The 25,776-nt window shown below is 39.0% G+C and overlaps 1 protein-coding gene across 10 annotated transcripts in view; it reads right to left on the bottom strand.

Moving 5' to 3' along the window:
• The window catches only part of TTC13 (tetratricopeptide repeat domain 13), an 80,719-nt gene that overhangs the window by 28,401 nt on the left and 26,542 nt on the right, over positions 1 to 25,776 (bottom strand). For 4 of the 10 annotated variants that reach the window (XR_013377592.1, XM_077894528.1, XM_077894527.1 and 1 more), the window contains exons 5-12: positions 18,105 to 18,170; positions 16,321 to 16,413; positions 13,523 to 13,639; positions 12,466 to 12,576; positions 6,875 to 6,957; positions 5,120 to 5,261; positions 4,663 to 4,837; positions 3,218 to 3,413 (exon numbers count right to left, since the gene is read on the bottom strand). Coding sequence is in view for 9 of the 10 variants with exons in the window: in XM_077894528.1 (XP_077750654.1) it covers positions 3,218 to 3,413; positions 4,663 to 4,837; positions 5,120 to 5,261; positions 6,875 to 6,957; positions 12,466 to 12,576; positions 13,523 to 13,639; positions 16,321 to 16,413; positions 18,105 to 18,170 (983 nt within the window). In the remaining variant the exon portion in view is untranslated. The remainder of the gene's footprint in view (positions 1 to 3,217; positions 3,414 to 4,662; positions 4,838 to 5,119; positions 5,262 to 6,874; positions 6,958 to 12,465; positions 12,577 to 13,522; positions 13,640 to 16,320; positions 16,414 to 18,104; positions 18,171 to 25,776) is intronic. The other 6 variants (XM_077894529.1, XM_077894531.1, XM_077894532.1 and 3 more) reach the window with 3 other exon arrangements.

Here is a 25,776-nt window from a genome sequence, read left to right as displayed (position 1 = left end):
CTCAGCATTTTAAGACTTCCAGGAATTAATTTCTATTCTATATCTAATTGTTTTGTAATGGGATAGCCCTACTCATTTGTGGTTATATCTCTTTTTAACATTTCTAATAGTTTGAGTTTTTTAGTTATTTTCATGAAAAAAAATCAATCTCACCAGAAATTTGTCATTAAAAAAAAAGACAAAAGTTTGTGACAGAAGTCTGTTTTATATCTAATATTCATTAATTTCTCTCTTCGGTCTTATTTTTCCTTCTTTCTGCTTTCTTTGTTGTTTTTCCTACTCCTTAATTTTTATACCTATCTATTGACTTGCTTTTTTTCTAGTACAACTTTTTACAATATTGGTCTCACTGCATTCCACAAGTATTGGTATGTGGAGTTTTCATGTTTTTTCATTTTTAAAGTATATTCAAATTTCCACTGTGGATTTCATCTTTAATCTGCACTTCAATATGTGTGCTTTTTAATTTCCAAATAAGGAGGATTTTTTTTCCCTTAAAAGTATGTTTAATTGGGGATCCTTGGGTGGCTCAGCGGTTTAGCGCCTGCCTTTTAGCCCAGGGCATGACCCTGGGGTCCTGGGATCGAGTCCCACATTGGGCTCCCTGCATGGAGCCTGCTTCTCCCTCTGCCTGTGTCTCTGCCTCTCTCTGTCTCTCCTGAATAAATGAATGAAATTAAAAAAAAAAAAAGTATATTTAATCATACTTCAGTCAAATATGATACCAATTATTTGAAATGTATTTAAATATGCATAGCAGTGGTCATTCTTTATAAATGACCAAAGATATACCTGAAAAGAATATGTATTCTTGGATTATGGGGTACATAGCTCTAGAGTAGACTAATATATCAAGTTTGTTGATTATGTTGTTCAAATAGTCTAAATCTTTACTAGTTATTTTTGTGTTTGACTTACTAAAAATTAGAATCTCTCATTAGGATAGTGAATTTATTGATTTCTCTGTGAATTTCTATCAATTTTTAAAGTTATTTTACTAGGTGTATATAAGTTTAGATTTGTAACTACCTGATTTAAACCCCTGTCCTATGTAGTAATAACCTTTGTTCCCAGTAATTTAAAAAAATTTTAGGGATGCCTGGGTGGCTCAGTCAGTTGAGCATCTGACTCTTAGTTTCAGTTCAGGACATGTTCTCAGGTTGTGAGATTAAGCCCTGAGTTGGGGTCTGCATTCAGCTCAGAGTCTGCTTAAGAGTCTCCCTCTGGACACTTGACGGATGAGCACTGGGTGTTATTTTGTATGTTGGCAAATTGAACACCAATAAAAAATAAATTTATTATTAAAAAAAAAAAGTCTCCCTCTCTGCCCCTCCCCCTGTTCATGCTCTCTTGAGCTCACTCTCTCAGATAATAAACAAAATCTTTAAAAAATAAAAATAAATGTAATAATTTTAAATCTATTAATATACCTATATCAGGATTCTTTTAGTGTTTCCCAAGTGGAACTTTTTCTATTCCCTTACTTTCAATCTTTGTGTCCTTATGACCCTTGTGAAAAGCATTTAACTGGATTTCTAAAACATTCCAATCCAATTGTGTCTGTCTTTTGAAATTTAGTCCATTTATATATACTGTCATTATTAATATATCTGGATTATTTCAACCTATTCTTATTTTTTCTTTTTATTTGTTCCACCTTTTTTAAATTTTATTTAATTTTATTTAATTTTATTTAATTTAAGAACTGAAAGCAGGGTCTTTTTTTTTTTAATTTTTATTTATTTATGATAGTCACAGAGAGAGAGAGAGAGAGAGAGAGAGAGAGGCAGAGACATAGGCAGAGGGAGAAGCAGGCTCCATGCACCAGGAACCCGATGTGGGATTCGATCCCGGGTCTCCAGGATCGCGCCCTGGGCCAAAGGCAGGCGCCAAACCGCTGCGCCACCCAGGGATCCCTGTTCCACCTTTTTAATGGCAACCACCTGCCCTCCCTTTTCCAGTTGATTTAATTTTTTTGTTTTGTTTTGACCTTTCTACTAATATAGAAGCTGTACACTTTGTTTCTAACTTTTAGTACCCACCCTAGATATTTTAAATATTTGTGTATAATTTAAAGCTTTAACACAATATTTAACCCCAATTCCCTTAGAATATTTAATTCTTGCTTTCCCTTAACTTGCTTGCTATTATGCCTAGTATTTTATTTCTGTCCTTTTCATAAAGCCCCCAAATCAGATATTATTTTATATAAACAGTGCTTATTTAGACTTACCAATTTATCATGCTTACCATTTTCCTTTTCTCATCATTCCTTGTTGTATCTCAAATCTTGCCTAAGGTCAATTGCCTTTTTCTTTAATCACATGCCTTAAATGTTTTTTAGTGAATGGCAGGTGGTGATTAATTCAGTTCTTGATTATCTGACTATATACTTATTTGATATTCATTCACAAAAGATAGTTGTTGCCATTTTGATGTTGAGAGGCTTACAGTCAGTCCAATTATTGACCTTAAGTAGGTGATAGGATTTTTCTTTCTGTTTAACAAATTTTTTCTCCTTATGTGTTGTTCTACTGTTACTTATGATGTGTCTGGATATGGATTTCTTGCCATTTAACTTGCTTTTCGAAAAAAATCTGTGGATTTATGTTTCCTTAATTCTGGGAAACTGTTAGCCATTATGTCTTCAAAAATTACCTCTCTCCTCCATTCTCTCTTCCCAGGATTTCAATTAGATATATGCTAGACATTCGTCCATCTTTCACATCTTCTATCTCTCATGTTTTCTAAAACCTGTATTCTTTGTGATTTTTACAGATTTTTCTTAATTTTTAAGGCATCGCTAGACTTCCAGGAATTAATTTCTATTCTATATCTAATTGTTTTGTAATGGGATAGCCCTTCAGCCATAATGCAGTAGTTGGCCAGCACTGTAATTTCAAACTTTTGGTTTTAAATAATCTGTTTTAAGAGTAACATGGTAATAGTAATGCATATCAACAACTGCCAATAAGTACATTTGAAGTCTGAAGGTTGCATAAAATTATCAGGGAAGGTCAAGGTAGAAGGAAAAATGGTATCCAAGGTAAGTTTCAAGGTACCTTATAAACTAAAATAAATATCTGCAGACATAACAAATCCAGAAATAAATTCCTGAGAAACATGGATAGGAAGCCATTTATTGAGCAAGAGTTCTCATGATGAGCTTATAGTAAAAAAAAAAAAAAAAAAAGTCATTTTCATTTAAAGCACTTACTTTATATGGGGTTGCAACCCTGGTTGCTCTTCATAGTCTTCTATGAGGAAAGGCAGATTTTTAGCCCAGTGGTCTTTAAAGCTTCCAGGCAGATCCACATCAACGTTATATTCCGTAAGAGGAGTATCAAGGTGTGCGTGAAGATACCGAGAATACTCTGCAGATGGGAGATGAGATCTGACACAACCAAATATTGCTAAAGAAATCATTTTTATTGCTGACTGCCATAGAAATACTTTGTAGCAAATTGTTAATTCCAAGAATTCTAAATGGAGATTCCAAATTGTAGTAAGTCACTATTATATGATACAGGGTAACTCAGGGTACCAGGATCAAACATAAGCCAGTCAATCTGGGTCCACTTTGGCTAAGCTTTAACCATCTTTCCATGAACAACACCAAAGACCTCGCTTTTTTTTTCTCGCAGAGTCTGAGAATCCAAGTTCAGTGTCAGACAGATCCTGGTTCTCTATCAACTGATACAAACCAACTGACCATGTATATGATTTCATCAACTGACAGACTACTGCTTATCTCTACAGAAGCAGGGTAGAAAAATACAGGATATGGAGTACCCCTCTTTCAATCCTCAGCTCACATGTTCTACTAAACCAGGAAACAAGAGGAAATTGTAATTTAGAATGAGGAGCTATGCTGTCCAGTAGGCCAGCCCCTAGCCACCTGGCTAGTGAATACTTAACATGTGGCCAATGTGTAGAGTGCCTGGGTGGCTCAGTTAAGCATCCAACTCCTGATTTTGGCTCAGCTCATGGTCTCAGGGTGAGATCGAATGCCCCGTGTTGGGCTCCATGCTGATGTGGAGCCTGCTTGAGATTCTCTCTCCCTCTGCTCCCTCCCCCACTGCTCATGCTTGCATGCTCTCTCTCTCTCTCTCTAAACAAAGGAATACAATATGGCCAGTGTGACCAAGAAACCATATTTTAAATTTTATTAATCTGAACATAAAAACTGGTATTTGATTCAATTATTAGAAAATGTCAGTATGTTTGGAACAACTCACATATATGAATTAACTTTTCCAAGTTTAAATTTTATGAAACATAACCTCAAATCAAGAATTTCCAATGAAAATTTAACATCTAAATTGAGATGTAAGCATAAAGATGTACTATAAGTATAAAATATACACCAGATTTAAAAAACTTAGTACAAAAAAGTATCATAAAATAAATAAAAAAGTATCATAAAATATCTAATGATAGGGGCATCTGGGTGGCTCAGCCAGTTAAGCGTATGCCTCTGGCTTAGGTCATGATCCTGGAGTCCAGGGATGGAGTCCCACATTGGGCTCCCTGCCCAGCAGGGAGTCTGTTTCTCCCTTTCCCTCCCCCTGCTCATGCTCTCTTCTCGTTTACCCTCATTCTCAAATAAATAAATAAAATATTTTTAAAAAATTCAATGATTGAGCAATTTTTGTGACTTACCTCGGAGATATTTCACTTTCAGATACTCTGGGCTAGCCTTCTGGCCTGGGAGAGGATCATTTAGCATGACTTTGGTCTGTGCTTTTATGCCTTCATAAAACTGTCCCATGGCAACATGGCTGAGTCCTTTCATGTACTGGCACACCTCGTTATAGGGCTCGAGCTGCAGACACCGCTGACATGCAGAAGGAGGAAATGCTCTATTAGTATCAGTACAGTCACAGGTGACTTTTAAGTGCTTTATTCTTTGGTCTGGAGTTGGAAAAGTTTTCCCTCCAGGCTAAATCAAACCAAATATATGCTCTGTAAAATTGTCTATAAGGCAGGGCAGTGGTTTTTCTCCTCTCTTTTTGTTATGGTTTAAACACTGTTCTTGGTCCTCCTCCCTATTCATCCCACTAAACTTTGTTGAGCATTCTGAGAACTGTTACGGTATTTCTCACATGTGGATGCCCACCTTGAAGTTCTTAAGGGCTTCCTGTAGGCTGCCATGGTGATAAAGCATCATTCCCCGGAGCTGTAGGGTCTGCACATGATTTTGGTTGAGCAACAGTGCCTTCTGGAAGCTCTCAGTGGCAGCTTCAAAATTGCCCAGTTCTCTAGGTATTTAACAACAGTTATGAACACAGTGCAGAATATTTCAGTGAACACATGGAGTAAGTCAGCCTCAGAATTACAGTCCCATCTGTGAGTCAGATACCTAGATATGGATGGTCCCTTGTCTATCTTAGTACTTCACAGCTACATACTCTACTTACTTTTCCTGAATTTTACCAGATTATTAGCCCTTGAAATTCTTTGGGGAAAATGAATTTATTGATTTCCAAAGGCAAGTGTTTATTCAAATCCTTTTCTCCAATTCATGATGAGCTCCAACCCCTAAAAAACGATGTGTTAATTTTAGTACTTAGATAAAACCATGTCTCTCCATTGGGGTAAAAAAAAGTATGTAGGTCACAATCATACACAGGTTCCTCATTCTGAATCACATTCATAGGCTTAAAATTGCATTTTTTTTCTATCCAGAAGTTACTTCACTTAAAATCTGATAAATCGTTTCATAATTTAAAATTCCAAAAAAAAAAGTATATTTTAGAGTTGTGATCATTGCAGAGTGGAGATGATTACTACTAGCCTTCTTTTACATATTATATTTTTATAAATAATAAAAGCACCTTCAAAATGTCCCATGTGTCAATTTTCTATAAATAATGAATATTTTTAAATAATATAACACTCACTTACATTTATATAGCACTTTACCAATTACTCTGGGTGCTTTCAAATCTGTTTTCAATGTATGTCCCCAACAATTCTGTGGGACAGCAAAGGTAAACATTGTCATTTAAACCCAGAAGGAATACAAAGACACTTTCAAGTTAGTGTAAAAGATCTTCTCCACCACGTCAGATAAATAAGCTCTTGAATTCAGTCCTTCCTGACTGAGGCACCTAACAGTGCTCTGAAGGGGATTTCTGTTACTGTCTCCTTTCTAACTTTTATAGTACCTTGTAAGGGAGAACCCTGAAGCTCAGGGAAGTTATAGACACACAAGTGTAGGATGGACAATTCAGAACTAAAACCAAGTCTCCTGACTCTCAAATCCCAAGCCCCTTCTTTCATGTCATGCAATTTCTTTTTCAGATCAGAGCATAAAGATTTTTGAAAGCCAAAAGTCAGAGCAGCTCTACTACTGGTCAGGGTAATGCATGGGGTCAGGACACCAGGGGGTAGGCACAGCTTCTCAATCCTGGTGGAGATGCATTGTAGCTATATCATAATTAATCATATTGATGATAGGGATGTAACATAATTTTCCATCCCTTTATCTAGGAATCTTCAAACAATCACAGTGATGTGGGAATTAACCTTAATTACTGCCTAGAAAAGCAGCAGTTTCTATGATTCAATAGCTTATAATGCCACTATTCAAAACAATAACCCTAGAAGAAGTAACATTTCTAGACCAATATATATGAAGTGAAGTTGTTTAGAGGGGTAAAAATATATATCATGATATCCTCTGATACATGGTTCTTTCTGTATTCCAGAGAAGGTCTCAACAAGCTTATAAATGCCTATGTGATTCAGAATGACAATTTCTTTTTGGTTAAAAATTCAATTTCTTTTAAAGTATCACTACTACGTGAGGCTCTCTTGTCTCCCCACTCTACACCCTCTCTTCTACCCCAACTACTATTGCTTTTCTTACCTATAGGCCTGTCCCAGGCTTTTATACGCATCAATAAAATCAACTTTCTGCTTCAAGGCTTCTTTGAAGGATTCAATAGCTTCCTGAAAAAAGCATACAGAAAATTATGTCATTTGCATACCTGTTAAAATTTAATTTCACTTAAATCACTAAAGGATTTAAAAATATATTACACATGGTCTCAGAGTGATTTTCTTTTTTTTAATATGAGGACTTCAAAAAAAGAGAGAGGTAGAGAGTATGACAAACTATGAGTCAGGAGGATTTAATTTCAACAGTAAACAAATGCATTGCTATGAACAATGACAGAGCCTTAAAAGTTTCTCTCTTTCAGAATGGGAAAATAGCTTCTCACTACCTATTTCATTAGGGCTTTGGTTACTAATGATATCACCCTCATGTCAACATCATTTCTTTAATTGATAAAGGTCTCATGGAATAAAAGTTTACTAGCTGTGTGAAATAATCTTAAATGATCATAACTAGCAGGATTTAAACTGAGCCAACAAGAGAGACAAAAAAGGCAAGCCAGTGACATTGTTCATAAAAAAAGCAACAAGGCTCCCAGACTGACTATCGGAAGGATGCCCATGATCTACAGGAAAAAGAAACAGTAAAACAAAATAAGACAGAAACCTTGAGATTGGGGCATTTGGGGCACAGCCTCTGCCAGCACGACTCCGGGTCTGCAGCTAGCAGAGTAAGATGGCACAGATGCTATGCTTTAGGGAGGAGCCCTTAGGGAACACACAATGCACCTGGCCACTGTGGAATCCTCTATAAACTGTTAATAAAATGTACCGTTCTGCTTCACAATAAACACCCTAGTCTTAAGCTGTATTCAATGTAATTTTCATTATGACTTGATTATTTACCATAATAAAAAATTATAAAGACATTTCACACTTTTCCCAAGGAAAAGATGTGTCTTACTCTAGTTAATGGCCACAGAGTAGCATGAGCTCTAATGACTTTAATGAGAAAGACTTTAAAACTTCTATATATTTCATATCTGATTAGATAATTCATAGCAAAAAACTACTAAAGAGGTCCTATGCCTTGCACATGGTAGGCACTCAATAAATATTTAATGATTTTAAAGGCACATAATCCTAATTCTTTTCAAAAAATCATCCATTGCCTGTTTGATTTTCTCTGTAGCAGGTAGCAGGGTAGAGGGGCTGGCTTTCAAACTCTAGAAGACTCTAAAAGAGGCAAGCCCACTGGATGTGCACTGTTTGGTAGAAGGATGAGAACAGATAAATTGTAACTCTTAATTAGGCTTCTGGCCCTGGCATAGTCTCAATCTTTTGCGATTTTCACAACTATATTTGTAATTCAACAAACATGTATTGAGCGCCTACTATGTGCCAGGGCAGTGTGACATACAGGGGATACAAAGAGGAGTAATCATTCTCTCCACCCTCGAAGAACTCAAGTCTAGTCGGAAAGCCAATCACTTAACCAGGTTATTGGGACACAAACTAAGAGCTACAACAGAGATAAAGTGAAAGTCTCTGGGAATAGAGAGAAGGGAACAACTAACTGAGCCTGTGACATGAGGAGAGGCTTCACAGAGGAAGTGGCAATGGAGCTAGGCCTGGGAGAACGAGAAGGAATTTTGCAAAGAAAGGGGGCACTTGGACGGGGGATGGTGGTGCACAGTGGCAGGGTACTCAGCAGTGGTGGGGAAGGTGGGAGGGCAGGAGTACAGGTGCAGAGAGGGGAAGGAAAGGACGAGGACGGGGACCAGGCTGGTGTGGAGAGCTGGGGCCAGAGGGGGAAGGGCTCTGCCATGCTCCTGCAGTCACAGCATTACCCAGCCAGCAGTGAGGACTGGGGGCTGCGAGGAGGAGGTGCAGGACCTCACAACACTGATCCTTTGAAGATGACTGCCACAAGCTACAACAGAGCAGCTGGGCGGGACACGGGAGGGAGCGGAGCCCATCAAGGAGGTGGCTGCAGAGGTCCAGGCAAGAGATAACAGAACCTCAAACTGAGACAGTGTTTCTGTCTGACAGAAAAGAAGGGTCAAACTCAGGAGATATCCTTAAAGGCCAACTAAGAACCTGCCAGCATGGGTCTGGGGAATAAGGAAGGAGGGAGGGGGAAGCTTGGAAGCTGAAGAGCCTGGGTAGAAGGCAAGAGCTTGGACCAACGTAAGGAAGTAGGGGGGGATAGCTGTGGGGTAGGGCAGGGGTGGGAGGAGGTCAGGAGCCCAGCCAGGGCATGGTGGGTCTGGGGGGGTTTGTGGATATCTAGGGGAGATGCCCAGGACACATCTGCTGCCCACTGCACTTACAGCACGCTGGGATGCCACAGTTCTTCAAAGTCTGATTTCTCTTCAGCTTTTAAGAGTCTTTGGTTTCGGGGTTCCTGTCTAAGCACAGCTCTCTACCTCATTCTGCCAAAGAGGGGGACATAGCAGAATCAAGATCTGAAGCCACTGGGAACAAAGAAACTATGTTTGAATGAACCAATCTCTAAGCACATGAACTGGCTGTGAGTTCGTCAGCACAGAAAGTGCAAACATCGCCACCTTTATGCCACCATTGTCCTGGCCAGTGGCAGGCGGCTGTCTCTCGGGCTTCCCTCATTTTTTATAACGAAGAGAATAGCCTCAGGGAACTCCTCAAAGTGGCTGACAAAAAAAAAAAAAAAGTGCTTCGGATATACAATTTTTGAAATATCCTTACATCACAGATTAAGTTTTCGCTGTATTTTCCCAGGGGAAATCCAAAATGTCTGCTCTATCTACCAGATTGGACAGTTGCACATTTGTCATGTAATATTACCTAAATAATTTCTAATGTATTACATCATAAAGCAAATAAGCAAACCACTTGCTTAATTAATTTCTACATTGTTGTTGACCTAGAGACCGGCTTTAGGACATAATGTAACTAAAATTCATTGGTCCAGTAATACTTTGTCTCTACAGTTAACAAGAGAAATAAAGATATCTAATCTAAGTTCATTAATTTAATGAAGGCATGTCACCACTGACTCAGTTTTCCAATCTGTGTAACTGGGACACCCTCTGCTCCTTCTATACTTCATGGGGATGCCGTTGGGATGAATGAGACAATACGTAAACACTCTGACCTCCTCGGACAGCAGATCTACAAAAATGCAAAGAAAAAGTTCCCATCTATTACACATGTTGATGCTGGCTTTATGAGCACAGTGAAGAGGAAAAAGCTCCAAATAATTTGGCAAGATTGGTTCAGGGAGGGGCTTCTCCTCATAGAATAAAAGCACTGCATCTAAGGTTCTCATCACATGGATTTGGAATAAATCCAACTGAATTTCAGCGCTTGTCCCATGTGAATGTGGCGTCCCTGTTATAGCTCTTTTCTGAAAAATTCCCATTTCAAAGTAACACAAAGAGCCCTACCCACATTCCTAAACCTGGTTTTAGAATCCACAGTGAAATCTTCTATTTGCATTTGTTTACTTTAAAAAATTTTTTTAACCTCTCAGTACTGATTGCCAGTATTTTTTCCATTTCAAACCTTTGTTTTCCTCCATGAGATATTCTTGGGATAGACTTGGAATACAGTATGGTGATTTTTGAATTTTTAAATTTAAGGTGACTGACAGAAGGTGAGAGGAGTGGGGCAGATACAAGATAAGCTGGAAAAGCCCATCTGGCAGCTGCTCAAAACACATTTTAAATAACTGTTCTCCACATCTATGGCTGCCGGTCTGACCACTGGGGTAAGAGTCTCCAGGAGGACCACCCTCCACATACTTGCAGGAAGGACAGTTCGAAAGGAAACCTGCACAATTCTTTCTGGTTTGGTTTGGTGTTTAGTGGATGGGAGTTATTTTTTCTAGTCTATGAAATGGAGATTAAATTAAATGTTCATATGTAACACAATCTGTAATAATTAAGATCTGATCCATGCTCACAGCTCCTAAAGTACTTTTCACACACGTTATTTTATGGAATCCTCACAACGCCTTCACAAACCCTTCAAGAGGCGGACAACAGAGTCATCTCTACATGACAGATAGAGAAGGAGTGGCTGAAAAGCATGAGTAACTTGGCCAGTGGCACAGTTTGCAGGATTCAGAGCAGAAGCTCAAGCCAAGGCCTTCCAATTCCAAATCCAATGCTCTGTCCTTGAACTTCACATATTCAACTAATACTTACTGAGCACCTACTATATGATGAGCACTGCCCCTAACACTGGGGATTTACAACCTAGGCCTTTTTAAAGATATACTGTCCCAACCCTCCAAGAGTATATGCATCATCCTCGAACTACTTTCTATAATAAAATGCATGCTCGCTCATCCAGAGTACCCTTCCCTGCCACGTACTATTGAAATTCTTCCCAGCTTCCAAAGTTCAAGTGGAGAACCACCTGTCTGTGAAGACTCTCATGACCTCCTAGTCAGCCTGAAGTGTTTTTCATCAACACAGGCTGACTCTCAGGCCAGCCCACTTTTCAATCAGATGGTTTGGGTGGGTCCTACACTAGAGCTCTGACCCTGTGCCAGCTATGGATACACAGGACACCACTGTGAGGTCCCAGCTGGGTTCCCGCCCCCCAGAGAAGGCTGCTGTACATTAGGTCCTCAGCACACTCAGCACTGGACCAAGGGCAAGAGGCAGAGACAGGCTGGAGATGACACTGCCAACCCCACATGTCAGTCAGCTTGGACGACAGGTTTCCTATTTCCTCTGGTTCTTTCCCTGCTAATAGCAGGCTCCATGAGGCAGCAGCAACGGGCCTGTTGGAGAAATATCTCCAGACCTGCTCCTGCAGCCCCCAGGGGCCCGATCAGGTCTCCCGCTCTGATCAGGGGTGCTGCTAATGTCTCCCAAAGGTCCTCTGCCCCTAACTTCCCCAGCTACTGGCATGTCAGAATCCACTTCCTAAATGGGCAGATTTGGTCTCAGTGACATACCTTCTCCCAAATCTAGATTTTGCAGCTCCTCTGGGCCTATAAATTAAAGTCAAGATGCTCAGCATAGCACTCTGGACATTACGGGACCTCCCCTGGGCAGACTTGCCAGTTCACCTCCCCTACGCTCAGACCCAACCATTTGCTACGCCACAAACTAGCTGTATGTCCATGTTCTAGGCCAGCACTCATGCTTTTCCTATCAGCCTGAAGTAGCTTGCTGCCCCCAGTCCACTCCACCTGCAAGGCCCTGGACAAGGTCCACTTGCTCTCTGGAACCTTCTCTAATGCGGCAGTTTAGGTGAATCTTTCTTATCTCTGTTGCCAAAGCACTTTGTTCATATTACCTCTTATAGTGTATTTACCATATGATAAATTATATGTGGAAGACACTTTGCAAACTGTATCCTTTCTCAGTGTCAAGTGTGAAAGATTCTTTTCCTCCTTCTCACTAACCCTTTATCATTTCTCGGCCTGCACCTTCCTCCAAGGACCTACCACATAGTAGGAGCTCAATAAGTATGTTGACTAAAACTCCTTTCTAAAATAAACCAATTAGATGGACACGTGAGATGTCATTTTAAAACACGCCACACGAAACCCCACTAAAGCCTCCCGCCTGTGAGAGAAAAGCAGAATCACGATACTGTATACATAGTGCACAACACTTTCACCTTCAAAAGTCCTCTGTGAAAGAAAGTTAGACCTTTGTATAGCATAGCTATAGGCTGGTTTTTGTTCAGTTCTAAGGACTGCTGGAAGTCTTCGTGGGCTGTTGCATAGTCCTACAAAAAGGAGAGCAGGGGAAAAAAGTAAAGTAGTATTCATTAGACATTTGGACATTTCTCACTTCTGATTGGTAGAGAGAAAAAAAACCCTCAATTCATTCTGTGCCCTTTTGGGCTTTAAAGGGAACATTTCATATCCATAAATAACAACTAAATTTTTATCCTGTTTGTTGAAAACAGCTAATTTTCTTAGAAATTGATGGGAAAGCCCCAAAGGTTTAATTTAAATAGACTGTTTCAACTGCAAAAAAATTATTTGTAAAAAATAGTATCAAGGTCATAATCTGTTAGAGAAAACTTTACAAATTATTTTCTGGTACTAGCATCTTATTATACTGAATACTTCTAAAATAATTATGCCATAGTCAACCTTAAAATGTGTCATGCTGAGATTTTTTTTCAAACCTATTTTCTTTTGCAATTACATCAATCCACAAAAATAACTGTGGCAATCATACATATCATGATGGTAAAAGATAACCTTGCCGGATCTGAGTCATACATAGAGAAGCTACAGTCTGGGAAGTCATGTTAATTCTGGTTATGGCTCTTGAGTCTGACACCCAAGGAAATTCAAACTGTGCCTTTTAGTTTAACAATCACGTTGATAACACGCACACCCGCTTCCTGATGCTGACATGTGCAGAAAAGGCTGAAGTATATAGTCAATGAACCAAATTTCTCTTTTGTTCTCTCTTTCTTTTTTCCCCAAATCTAGAATTAGCTACTGCTGACAGCTCAAGCAAGAAAATGTGCTCTTGGGACTTAACAGTTCTCCACTAGGTTCAAATTCAGCTAAAGAAAGTGCTTTTGTAACTGTCTTGTACCACAAACATTTATTATATAGCCCCAAACCCAAATCTGTCAAAGGGTAGCTTTCCAAAGTAAACAGAAAAGTGAACATCATCACAAAAGAGAATGTGTCCAAACAAAAACAACTCACCTCTGATATGAAGTACAGGGTCCCCCGGTGTCTGTACAGCCGTGCTGAGGGCTGAAGCTGGATAGCTTTGGTGAGATCATTCACTGCTTCATTAATTCGTCCCAGAGGGGAAAGAATCTATAAACCCAAAAATGTAATTAGGGAAGAAATCTTCCAGTGATCAACCCCAAGACTGCCAATGCTTTTGACTCTTCAATTCCATTTCATCACACTCTACTCACAAGATTGCTCCCTTGGCAGACAAGAATCCCTGACCCCGCATACTACACAGCGAGGTTCAAAGTCGATAGGCTGAGGGGCCATTAGCCTTTGTCCAGCCAACAGGGAGGCTGATGAACCAAAAGCATGATTCCACATTCTGGGTTACAATAGATATTGCTTTGCTTGAAATGGGACCATTCTTTTTCCCTCAACCTATCGTTATCTTTCAAAACAAAATTCAGCATTTCAAAGTTAATCTGAAAGATAACTTTGAACCATTTTAAATAGAGAAATTTTTGGACACAGATTAGAGCCCTCCATTGTCTTTAGTGCTGGTTGACAATCTCTAAGACTTCAGGTATCTTGTGAGTCCCTTTGTGTTAACTCTCAGCTCATTGGTCATGATCTACAGAACAGAAGAACACACATTTGCTAGCTTGTTTGGGAAGCCCTTGAGATCCAGCAATCAGCTTGTGCAGGTGACAATGACAACACAGAAGATAGTTCAGAATGCAAAAGTACATCAAAAAGACATAAGAAAATCTAAAATGGGTTTCAGTACTCATGCAATCGAGATGAAGCATTTCACCCTGAGTAAATGTCCCGAAATTAGGGTTAAGTTTGTTCTCATGATATAGGTCAGGTTCCATCAGGTTCTACTATTTCCATCAGGTTCTACTATGTGGTTTCCTACTCTGCAGGAACTTAAAACCAACAAAAGAAAGAGAATTCAGGCAGGCACATCACCAGTGGCAAAAATGGCAGCTCAGAAAAAGGAAAGAAATGAATTATGGAATATATACCTGAAAATTCAAAAAGCATAGCAGTCTGGGGTTATATTTTGAAAGGCAGAACATCCCTACCTAGTTTATTAAGCCCTAGGTACATAATTGAATTATCACACCCCAGCACAATAATCAACATGCATAATAATGACCTGAGTAACTAAAAAAGGTTAAAATTATGTTCATTAAATATAGACTATTTCAGCAAGTACAAAGAGAAAGATTTCTCATTAAATAATTCCTGGGACATATAAATGATATGCTACAATTAAGCTGGAAAAAATCACTTTCTAGTGATATTATTGCCCAATAATGCCAGAAAGGGGGAATATTACCATATACATTTAAGATCATCAAAAATTACTTTTCAGATTACCAATATAATTTTTGGGTACACAATTAGCTTTTTATAAGATACACGAATCTTCTACAGCAGCTTAATAAGTTTTCTTTCTATGTACACTTACGTTCCTGCTTTAACATAACATTTTAACATAACATCAGAGTAATAGAAGGAAAAAGTATCAGTACCCCTTCCCCAGAGCAGATATCACCAAACTGGCCACCAAATGTTCACCCTAGATACCAACAAGGTTCTCATGCAGTAATGAACAAATTATAATCACTTAATCCTTATTAAGTTATATTCTAAAATAGACAAGGGATAATGGATTATATCATTAATTGAGAAAGATTTTCATTCAGAAACCCAAATTCCCAATAAAACATAAAATTCACTGCAAGAAACTGAACTATAATTTTAGAGACTATACTTTTGAGAATATAAACACCACAAATACAGTTTTTAAATTATTAAAACATTTAGTGTCTTCTTTACTTCTAAGTTTTCTCCCACACAAGAGAGGGGGAAGCAAAGTCACTTTCCTTTAGATGAACTATGAAATCCCACTATGTCAGATGATTAAAAGTTAAGTTTTCTCCAGATTGAATAAGTTAACAAATTCTAAAGCATTTAATGTGGTTAAATGAATAAAATGAAATATGGGCAGTTCATTATCATATTAAGAAAATGATAAGATGAACCCGTTTCATTCAAAAACATTAAAAGGAATGCATCTCCACACACCTTTCTCTGATCTGAACACCATTCTCCATCTGGTCCCCCAAGAGGTGGGCTGATTGGCTCTAGTGGCACCACATGTGAGGCTTCCACATACACTCCCACACCTGCCGCCCACAGGCACACTTTTCTGCTCCTGAAGAAGCGCCTCCTCTTACTGTCACTAATACTGTCATCACATTACCTCTGTCTCAACTTCAAGTCCTAAGTTCTTCCAAGGACTGGCTGTGGTAAGCCTTACCTGATCTATGTCTCCAAGTAGGTAAGTACATCTCACAAGAACTGTATGTAAACGTATGTGCACATGCGCACACACACAGAGGCGTGTACACACACACACACACACACACACATGTGCGCATGCTCGCGCACACTTGTTATGGTTATAAATTTCATTTTGACCATATCATCATACAGTTTTGCTGAAGTATGTCATATATATACATAGTAAACATGATGTGTGATATATTTTTCAGTGAACACTAATTGTAGTACATGCCATCACCACATATTTTAATACTAAATATTACTATTAAATGTTAAATCAGGAGTATCACTCAGCCATAGTTTTATAGTAATTTCAATCATGTTTAAAGGCATTCAGTACCTATAGAGGAAAACACAACAGGTATAAGGGAGCTTTAAAATTTACAATAAGATAATAGTAAAAAAAAAAATCTGAGATTCAACTAGTCCAATAATGACAGAGGGAAAAAGAAAACCACACTCACTTCTGCTCGCTGTTCAAATACCTCTGGACGATCTGGTTCCAAGGTAATTACTCGGCTCAGTTCGAACAGAGCAAGCTCAGCATTCTTAATGTCCTTGAAAAGGCATTAGCTCAGTATGAGATACACTGTTACTAAAACCAGGTTGAATAGTTTTTCTGAAAAACTAATAATTTAGTAATGATATAACTATGTATTTAGAAATAAATATGAACTTCACTTCTGTACAAAAGATCTGCTGGTTTAAATAAGTTATAATAATTTAACTCACTTCCAGTCTACCTGCCCAACAACAGCCCAATAGACCTAACAACATACCACAAGTTCCCTTTGATGGTAGGACATTCTCTAAATTTAACCTACTTAAACACTGAATCAATGAATTTCGAGGGATGAGGATGTGGATGTATACCAGCATGCAGAATGATGCTGACCAGGGGCAATGTGGGACAGCAGGGGCCCAAATCAGTGTCAATCAAAATCCCTAAGCCCACATGCCTATACTTTAGCAAGCCTAGGTAAGTTCTCTTTAAAATCTGCATGTTATTCTTATATTAAAAACAAAGCATGTTACTTTTACATAAAAACACATTAAAGATGCAAGCAAATTTCATGTAAAATTAAAAGAGATGAGAATTAGGAAGAAGTTTATCTCTGACCTTTCCTAGAGCAACTTCTGTCATTTACTGATGCTGCCATGTAATACTGTTTCCTTCCTAAACATCTCTGTAATCTCCATATCTGAGCTCATTCTCAGTCCTCTTTGTCTCAGAAGTATACAAATAGCATAAAAATTTCTCCCAATAGGCCAGCATCTGATTAGTACAATTTTTTAAACTGGCAAAGACACAGAAGTGATGCTTCTCCCTCAATCATCATTTTATTTGAGTATTTCTAATATACAATAAAACCATAGGAAAGTTCATGTATAATACTCTAGACTGAAAATATGGAGATCTGAACTTTAAACTGTTTTTTATTTACTATATAATCTCAGGAAAATCTTCATTTTTATACATGGTGCCTTGTTGGGTAAAAAATATTTACTATATTGGGGTGCCTGGGTGGTTCAATCTGTTAAGTGTCTGCCTTCGACTCAGGTCATGATTCCAGAGTCCTGGGATCAAGCCCTGAGTTGGGCTCCTGCTCAGTGGGAAGTCTGCTTCTCCCTCTGCCCCTCCACCCACCTGTGTTTGCTCTCTCTAATAAATAAGTAAAAATCTTAAAATAAATAAATAAATAAAATGTATGTATTATAACTTTCTCTCTGTATTCCCCCAGAGAAATCAGAGGACTAGGGTTATGACAATATACTTATCTGGGGAAAGTATAATAATATGATAACAAATAAAAATAAATTTTACCAAAGAACACCTTTTGGTTCCTTTATTCAACCTTTAAAAGTTATGAAAGAAACTCAAATTCTAAGTCTTACTGTGCTATGGATACCTAGAATCCATCTTAACCAATGAATAGTTCCTAGGAATTCAAAGTCTCATACTTTCCTTGATCTATGTCCAGCTCATCACGAAATAAAGTTTAGGTTGCCAAAGGCTGTCCTTTTGAAGTAGAAAGCGTGGCAAGATTGACTTCCAGAAGCCCTAGGTAGAGATTCCCAGCCCCCGAGCCCCCTTTCTGGCCATGTGATCTTGAGTAATTCTCTACTGCCATTTTCTCATGTGAGAACTGGCGTGGTGACACCACTGCGTGTCCATCAGAGCTCAATGAACCCTGGTCCAGGTCAGGTCGTGTAGGCACTATGGCAAGAGTAGCTATTCCATACTCACATGTAGTCCCTTCTTTCCATAGGCTATCCCTCGGCCATAAATTGCACTAACCAGATCAGGCTCCTCCTAGTCAGACCAAAACAGAAACACGTCAAAAACTATAAACAAAACAAAACAAAACAAAAAATCAGTTTCTGCTTCAAGCACGTTAATGTCACAAGTGACAAGCTCTACTTTATGCCACCACCACACATACGTCCACATTCCATCCCCAACCAGAAGAGTCTGTGTTCTCCAAGCTCATTTGAATGAGACCTCACATAAGAATTTTCCATTAAAAAAATAATAAAGAGAACCAACAGTAGGGAGCCCTGTGCTAGTTTGTTGCATACTCATCTCACTTAAAACACGATCCTCCCAACAATTCTATGATCAGCAGCATCTGCGATCATGCCTCACAAAGGACACATAGGCTCAGGGATAAATGGTTAGGAAGGAAGCACTGAGGAGTGCCTCTTCCTCGTGTGACCCCCTCACAGTCATGAAATTTTCTGAAAAGGGAAGAACCTCTCAGTGCCAGCCCCATCGAGCAACAAGAAATGAGTCTGCTCCACAGTCTGTTGGGGTTAATGCAGTCCTTCACACTATGTGTCAGAATGGGAACCAGGTGCTTTCTGCAAGCCACCCCAGGTGGACTAGATGAAACTGCCCTCAGGCCCAAGGACAGGGGTCTGCTGCCCCACCACTATGTCCCCAAACAGGTCAGTGGTATGAAGCATCCCACCTCCTGAACCACCTCTCTTCTACATTTAGCCTTTGCAATTTCTGCTTCTTCTCTGAATCCTTCCCCTACACTTAAGAAAGAAGAGTAAACAGCCTCTGGCTCTAACGTCTGGGGTGAAACTCTTAACATGGCTAAATAATCTAACAGAACTGGGCACCTAGGTGGCTCAGCAGTTGAGTGTCTGCCTTCAACCTGATTCTCCCTCTGCCTATGTCTCTGCCTCTCTCTCTGTATCTCTCATGAATTAAAAAATAAAATCTTTTTTCAAAAAAAGAATGTAACAGAACAGTACCAGATGAGGCATTTTATAGACTAATCTACCATTCAGTTTCAAATCTGAGATAGGGAATCTCCCTGTTTTGCAGAAAAAGATACATCAACTTCAACGATGAGTAAATGAGAAAAAAATAAAGGAGAAGATGCCATATATTGGAAAAATGAAAGACGAAACAGAATCCGGTACACCTGTATCAAGTGGCAAACTGAGGCATCATTGGCCCCAACCCCACCAGCAGAGCAGCTCATGGTGTACAAAAATTGGAAAAATTCAATTACAGATCTCCAACTTCTCTTGAAAAATCAAACTATGTAACAAAGATAAGCCTAAATTTTTACCTTCTTGCATGAAAAAAAAAAAAAAAACTAGAGCTAAGTACTGGCTACCTCTTTAAATGAAGGCTGTGCATTCATCAGTTTACTGGAAACCCACCCTACGTCACCTCTACATCACAGCAATGCACTTTGCTCATTTAAGTCATTTTCCTGGCTCCACACAGTTCTGTTTGGAGTTGTGATTTATGACTTATACATGGCTGACATGAAACGCTCATGCTATTCACTAAATGGAAAAAAAGTCAAGTTAATAGAACTACAGAGGAATGGCAGTTGCTTTTATAAATAATATTTATATATGATTGTGTGGGTCAATAGTGCACAGAAAAAAGCACTCCAAAACATTAACAGTAATTTGCTCTTGGGAGTGGGATTACTAGATATGTTCCTATTATGCTTACTATACTGCAATATTCCTTTTCATGGCTTAAAACAAACACACATGCATTCGCAATCAGCAAAAAGATGTTTTAAGTAATATGCATTATAGAAAAGAGAAATTTTTATTATAAATTTAAAAATTATTCAAATAGTTGGAATACTTGTTATAAATTACAGAAAATTTAGAAAATGAAGAAAAACACAAAAAATAAAATACAGCGCACCCTATCATTCTGTCACTCAGAGATAACACTTTTGACATTTAAATATCCTTCCTGGTTTGGAGAAAAAAAAAAAAGGGCAGAGCAAGTATTTTGGAGGGAGAGGGATATAGGTAGAGAGGGAGAGGAGGATAGGAAAAACAGCTACCCAAAGAAGAAATAAAGTTAAGGCTGACTACATGTGTTTCCATAGCAATACCACCTGCCAAGAGACAGAACAGGGCACAGAATAGCACCTGGTCCAGGCTGGGGCAGGGGGAAATGACCGCACGGCTCTTCCCCTGTGAGAACATTCACCAGGGAGAGGAACACCTACTCTCAGATTTGTAACATCTCCAAATAGACTATTTAAGAAGTTCTCCTTCTAAAACTGGAAAAAAATAAATTATGATAACCAAGGGGCAAATTGGGAAAAAGTGTATATAAATAAATAGTTCGTTTACCAAAGTGGCATCTCCATACACTCTGTGGCCAGGGCCAGCCACTTGGGGGTAGAGGGTCATCCTTATCTCCCCAGCAACACGCCTACTTAGGCAGTCTCATCTCCCTGGGTGACACCTCTCTCACTCACTTACCCAACAGTAACCCACTTAACCACATTCTTGTTTCTCCCATCTAGTCTCCAGACTGGCACTAAGAGTTAGTTACCTAACAATGGAGTTTGATCATGTCACTTGGCTGAAATTATTCCTTGGCTCCCCAACACCTCCAACAGCCCCATTCAAACATATCTATTACTCTAAAACATGGTAAAATGCATTTCATGTTGTAACCCAGTACACACATGCATATGCACATAACAATCATGTACATACACATATGAGTGTCAGAAATAAAAGTTACACTAAGTCAAACCTAGTCTTACTATTTACAATGAAACCTATTTTCCACTCTAGTATATTTCCTTTTTGAAAGAAGTGCTAGCCTTCACTTGTCAATCAGAGTCAGGCAGTACAAAAGGTAACAACTCTCAACTGGAAAAACTATGAAATAACATCTAAATGCTTTTGTAGAAAAATACTGATCATTTCTCAGTCTCATCTCTTTGCACTTTCCACCCATAATTCACACTCTAGAAGCGAGCACTACTTCACAGTTCCTAGATACAAGATACTCTCCCAAGCTCAGGGCATTGCAAATGCTAGCCCATCTGCCTGGAACAGCCAACTACTGCCTCAGCTCAAACACTACCTCTCTTCTGGCTCCTTTCCAGACTCCCCTGGAAAATCAATAAGCCTCAGTTCCTACTATATGCTGCATGGACATTAGTCACTTAGTCAACAAATAATTTACTTATTAGGGTCAGCTATTAGCCATGTCTGGTTACACATGCTAGGAATACTGTAGTAAGCAAAAACCAAGACAGAAGGCAAGACTCTGTCTTGGTTTTTGCTCCAAGACAAAACCAAGACTCTTAAAAAACAAACAAACAAACAAACAAACAAACAAACAAAAAACACAAGACTCTTGCCTTCTTGGGGCATAGCCAAAGAATCACAAATATAGTTACATCTTCAGTAAGTGCCAGAGTAGTAAATGGTGCTTTTGGAAAATGCATAAAGACTAGACATGGTTAGGAAGGCTTCCCTGAGGGAGAAGCATCTGGGCTGAAATGTGTGAGGGGGGTGAGGGAATCTCAGAGCAGCTGGTCCAGGCAAAGGAGGCTCCAAGGCCAGCAGGGAGCATAGCATCTGCTCCAAGGTGAGGCTGGAGGCAGGGACGTTAGTAAGGATTTTCATCTTCAACCTAAAAGCAACAGCAAAGCATGTGTGTTGTTTAAAATGTACATGCATAGATGGTGTGCGCATGTGTGGAGGGTGTGAGGTGAGAAGCCAGGAAACCATGGATGCACCAGTCATCTGGCAGACAGTAGTGGCTTGGCTGTGGTTTGAGCAGAGCCAGGAGAAGCAGATGGATGCCAGAGGTACTTGGGAGGTATCCAGATAGAGTTAGTGGTGAAATAAGTAGCATACACATGTGAGGAGTAGGTGAACTCATGCATTCCCTTGGAGAGGATGCCACCCTCTGATCTGGCAACAGTGGAACATGACTAGGGACCCCCAGTTATGAGGAGGGGTATGTGGAGGGATCAGGGGAGAGCATGCAGTTGAGTTGAAACTTCTTAATGGATATAATTCCATTAAAGTAATTCTCTTATTATTTTGGATTTTTTTTTGCATTTATTTATCTCTAATTGTTTTTGCATTATTTTGCATTTTGCACACTTATCACCCACAGGAACATAATATCAAAGGAGTATCTTGTCATGTGTGGCTCTGTGGCACCTAGCACTGTGCCTGACAACTAAGTCCTAACATGTAACAGTTATTAGTTAGCAACAAACACTGGCCATTTCCTAGGCAGCTAAGATCTTAATGCATATTAAAGACTAACAGATTTGGGGCACCTGGGTGGCTAAGTTGGTTAAGCACCTGACTTTGACTCAGGTCATGATCCCAGGGTCCTGGGATAGAGCCCTATGTTGGGCTCCCTGCTCAATGGGAAACTTGTTTCTCCCTCTCCCTCTGCCTGCTGCTCCCCCTGCTTGTGCTCTTTCTCAAATAAATAAATAAATCTTAAATAAATAAATAAATAAATAAATAAATAAATAAATAAATAAAAGACTATCAGATCAAAGTCAGCTTGGCCTGGCCTGGCCTGTTCTTATAGGGACAAAAGCAAACGACCTGGGTAGAAACAATGGGGTGATCATTGGTAAAAAGCCAGATCCATGGTTCCATAAGGCAAAGCTGTATGATAGATGTGCCACAGGAGTGGCTTTAGGTGGGGCCACCAGCTATAACAGTTGTAACATGTTTATAGCAATTAAAAATGTTAAAACTTTAAAAAAAACAGCCATTCAAAAGTTTGCAACAGTTAAAATCTGAACACTGACAACTTCCTGAATTCGGTCATCATTATTTTGGCTTTGAGGATTTAATGTGCAGCCCCCACTGGCAGAGAGCATTACAATGGTCCTACATGCAGTGCCTCCCTGGCTCTCTCTCTGGATCCCCCACATAATTTCATCATGACCACAGCAGTGACCTTCTGCTCTGCCAGTGACAGATAACAAATGGTATCAGTCAAGAAAAGTAATACAATCTATTATTTACAACAATGGTAACAACACATCCTTTCGTGCTGCTGAAAAAAAATTCTAAAAAGAAAGAATAAATTGAATACAGAAAACTTAAGTATGTGAATCTGTAATGGATCCTTGTGGTTGTTACCTCAGTTATAATCTAGTAGGGTTCCTAAATTTAAATGACGGATTTTATTACTTTTGATCGATACAGCTCTATTATTTTATTTTATCTATCACTGGCTTTGGATGTTAAACTCTAAAAGAAGTCAAAACTCTTTATGAAATGTCATGATGAATTATATTTTCAAATAAATGCCAATGTCTATTTCAAAAAGCAAACTGGGCTCAGATTATCCATTTTTCAAAATATTTTTGAGTATATAAGTAATAATATTTACAGTTTATCAAGTAATTTTATTCATTTAAATGATTTAAATGAAAGCAGAATTTCAATCTTCCAATATTATTTACTTTATGCAAATGCAAAATCATGGTATCACAGGACAGTTACCTTACTGGAATCATGTACACCTAGATGTCTCAATTCCCAAGACACCAATCTGTTTAAATCCAAAAAGGTCTCATTTACCATCCTAATTACATACCATTTATATTGTAACTTTAAATTTTACAAATATCTCATTTTCCACCCCAAGGCTGGCATCTTTATTAAATCTTTATTAAAAGGCAAATGAGTCAAAAAAAATCACTGCACTGAAATGTAATAAGGATTCAGTTTTGTGCAAGTGGCAGACCCACAAACCTACTTATGCAAAGGATGTTTACAAATCGTATGCAGAGGCATGTTTCGCATTTTGTCTGCTAATGTAAAATAAGAAACAAACATTTTTATGAATTCAGTTCTACCCAACTCAGATGAGCTCAAAGTCACACACTTTGTAACAAAGGCCTCCTTCAATTTTTGCAGCACTTATGTTACTGAGTCCTGCATGGAACCAAAGCAGCACAGAAGCCAGGGAATGGTTCCACTTCTCTAGAACACTGTCCTCGATGTGCTGACACATAAGCAAGGACACTGCTGTAGAGACAACACTAATGCACAAGCTTTTAAATCAAGAGTTTTCAGTGTAATCCAACAGATATAGGAAGCTTTGAAACTGTGTTCATTTAGAAACCCTTATGCTTGAGGAGCATATTTTTCCTTTATAAATGTACCAAATATCCCATAGTTCAATAACTACTTAAACACCTCACAACTACAGAGACCTTGGAAATATCATCTAAGTTTGCTTCTTGTGGTATAGCTGAGACAAAAGGCAGGCATAAAAGCTTGACATCGATTTCACATTAAACAATCTTGGGGACTCTAATACAATCCAAGCCCTCATTGTCCCATTTGTTTTCAGCTTTCTATGAATGGAATCTGATTCCACACTCTGCTGCTGCATACTGGAGTTCCCAGGCTGTGCAAAAGAAAAGTTTTGTCAAGCATTTATGAATTCAAAAACCCCGAAAAGTCTGTGTGCCAATAGTGGCCATTGCAGGTTTGCTAGAGAATGATGGCTGGCCTACAAATACAGAGTTTCTGCATGTGTGGAGGGTCCTACAAGGAACAGGTGAACACTCACCAGCAGGTATGGACAAACATGGTTCTGCAGCGATACTCAGGCCAGTTCTAATGCGAAGAGGGAAAGGTTTCAGTGGCAGGGTGGCATCCATACAGCAGGAGGGTGAGCAAACCACCCTCCTGAACCCAGGCCATGGAAAAATATGACTGGGATAAAAACCAATGTCATTACTGCAAGAAACCATTCCACTGCATTTGCCAATAAAAGAAAAGGAAGAGCATTTAAAGAAAGATCATGCTTTTAAAATACAATTTGAAGGGACGCTGTGGCTCAGTGAACCATCTGCCTTGTGCTCAGGTCATAATCTCAGGGTCCTATGATCAAGCCCCGCACTGGGCTCCCTGCTCTGTAGGGAGTCTGCTTCTCCCTCTGCCTCTGCTTCTCTGTGTGTGTGTGCTTCTCTGTGTGCTTCTCTCCCATGAATAAATGAATAAAATCTTTTTAAAAAATACAATTTTTTGTATTTGCAGAGACTGGCTTCTGCAAATTCGGATTCATGGTAAGAAAAGAAGTTTTGGTCAATTGGAGAAAGAGCAGCAACTCTTCTTTAGATACTTGCTACCACCTGCTTGTGCAGTTTCTTGATGAGACAGGCTATTAAGAATTTGAAGAAATCAACGAAAAGCTCTTAAGTAGGAATCATGTGCATCACTTTCAAACATTAAACCTAATATGGAAAAGTTTCACCTAGAAAAATGGGACTGAGTTTCTTATTACAATTTTAGAAAAGAATTTTAGCATCTTTTTTATCACTATCTTCTGTATTTATCATAGTTACGTAAGATGAAGAAAATGTGATGAATTTTCACCGAGCTCAATCCAGATGCCTCTAAATTTGCTCCTGTTGACTCCAGTGTGTCATGCAAACAGGATTTTCCACCTGTGTCATGATGTGAAAAGGCTGGGAAGCACCAAAATAAAGGCAGAGAAGACAGGAATCACCAAGAAAAGACCAGCAAGAAAGCCAAGGGCACTCTTGTTCCTATATATAATTATGCAATAAATGGTCACCCAGTTCTGTCTTCTGTGGACCAGGAATATTTGAACTTCTGCTGCT

This window comes from Canis aureus, chromosome 4, assembly GCF_053574225.1.
Source record: "Canis aureus isolate CA01 chromosome 4, VMU_Caureus_v.1.0, whole genome shotgun sequence".
Classification (NCBI taxonomy): Eukaryota; Metazoa; Chordata; class Mammalia; order Carnivora; family Canidae; genus Canis; species Canis aureus.
This window is presented reverse-complemented; position numbering and strand designations above follow the sequence as displayed.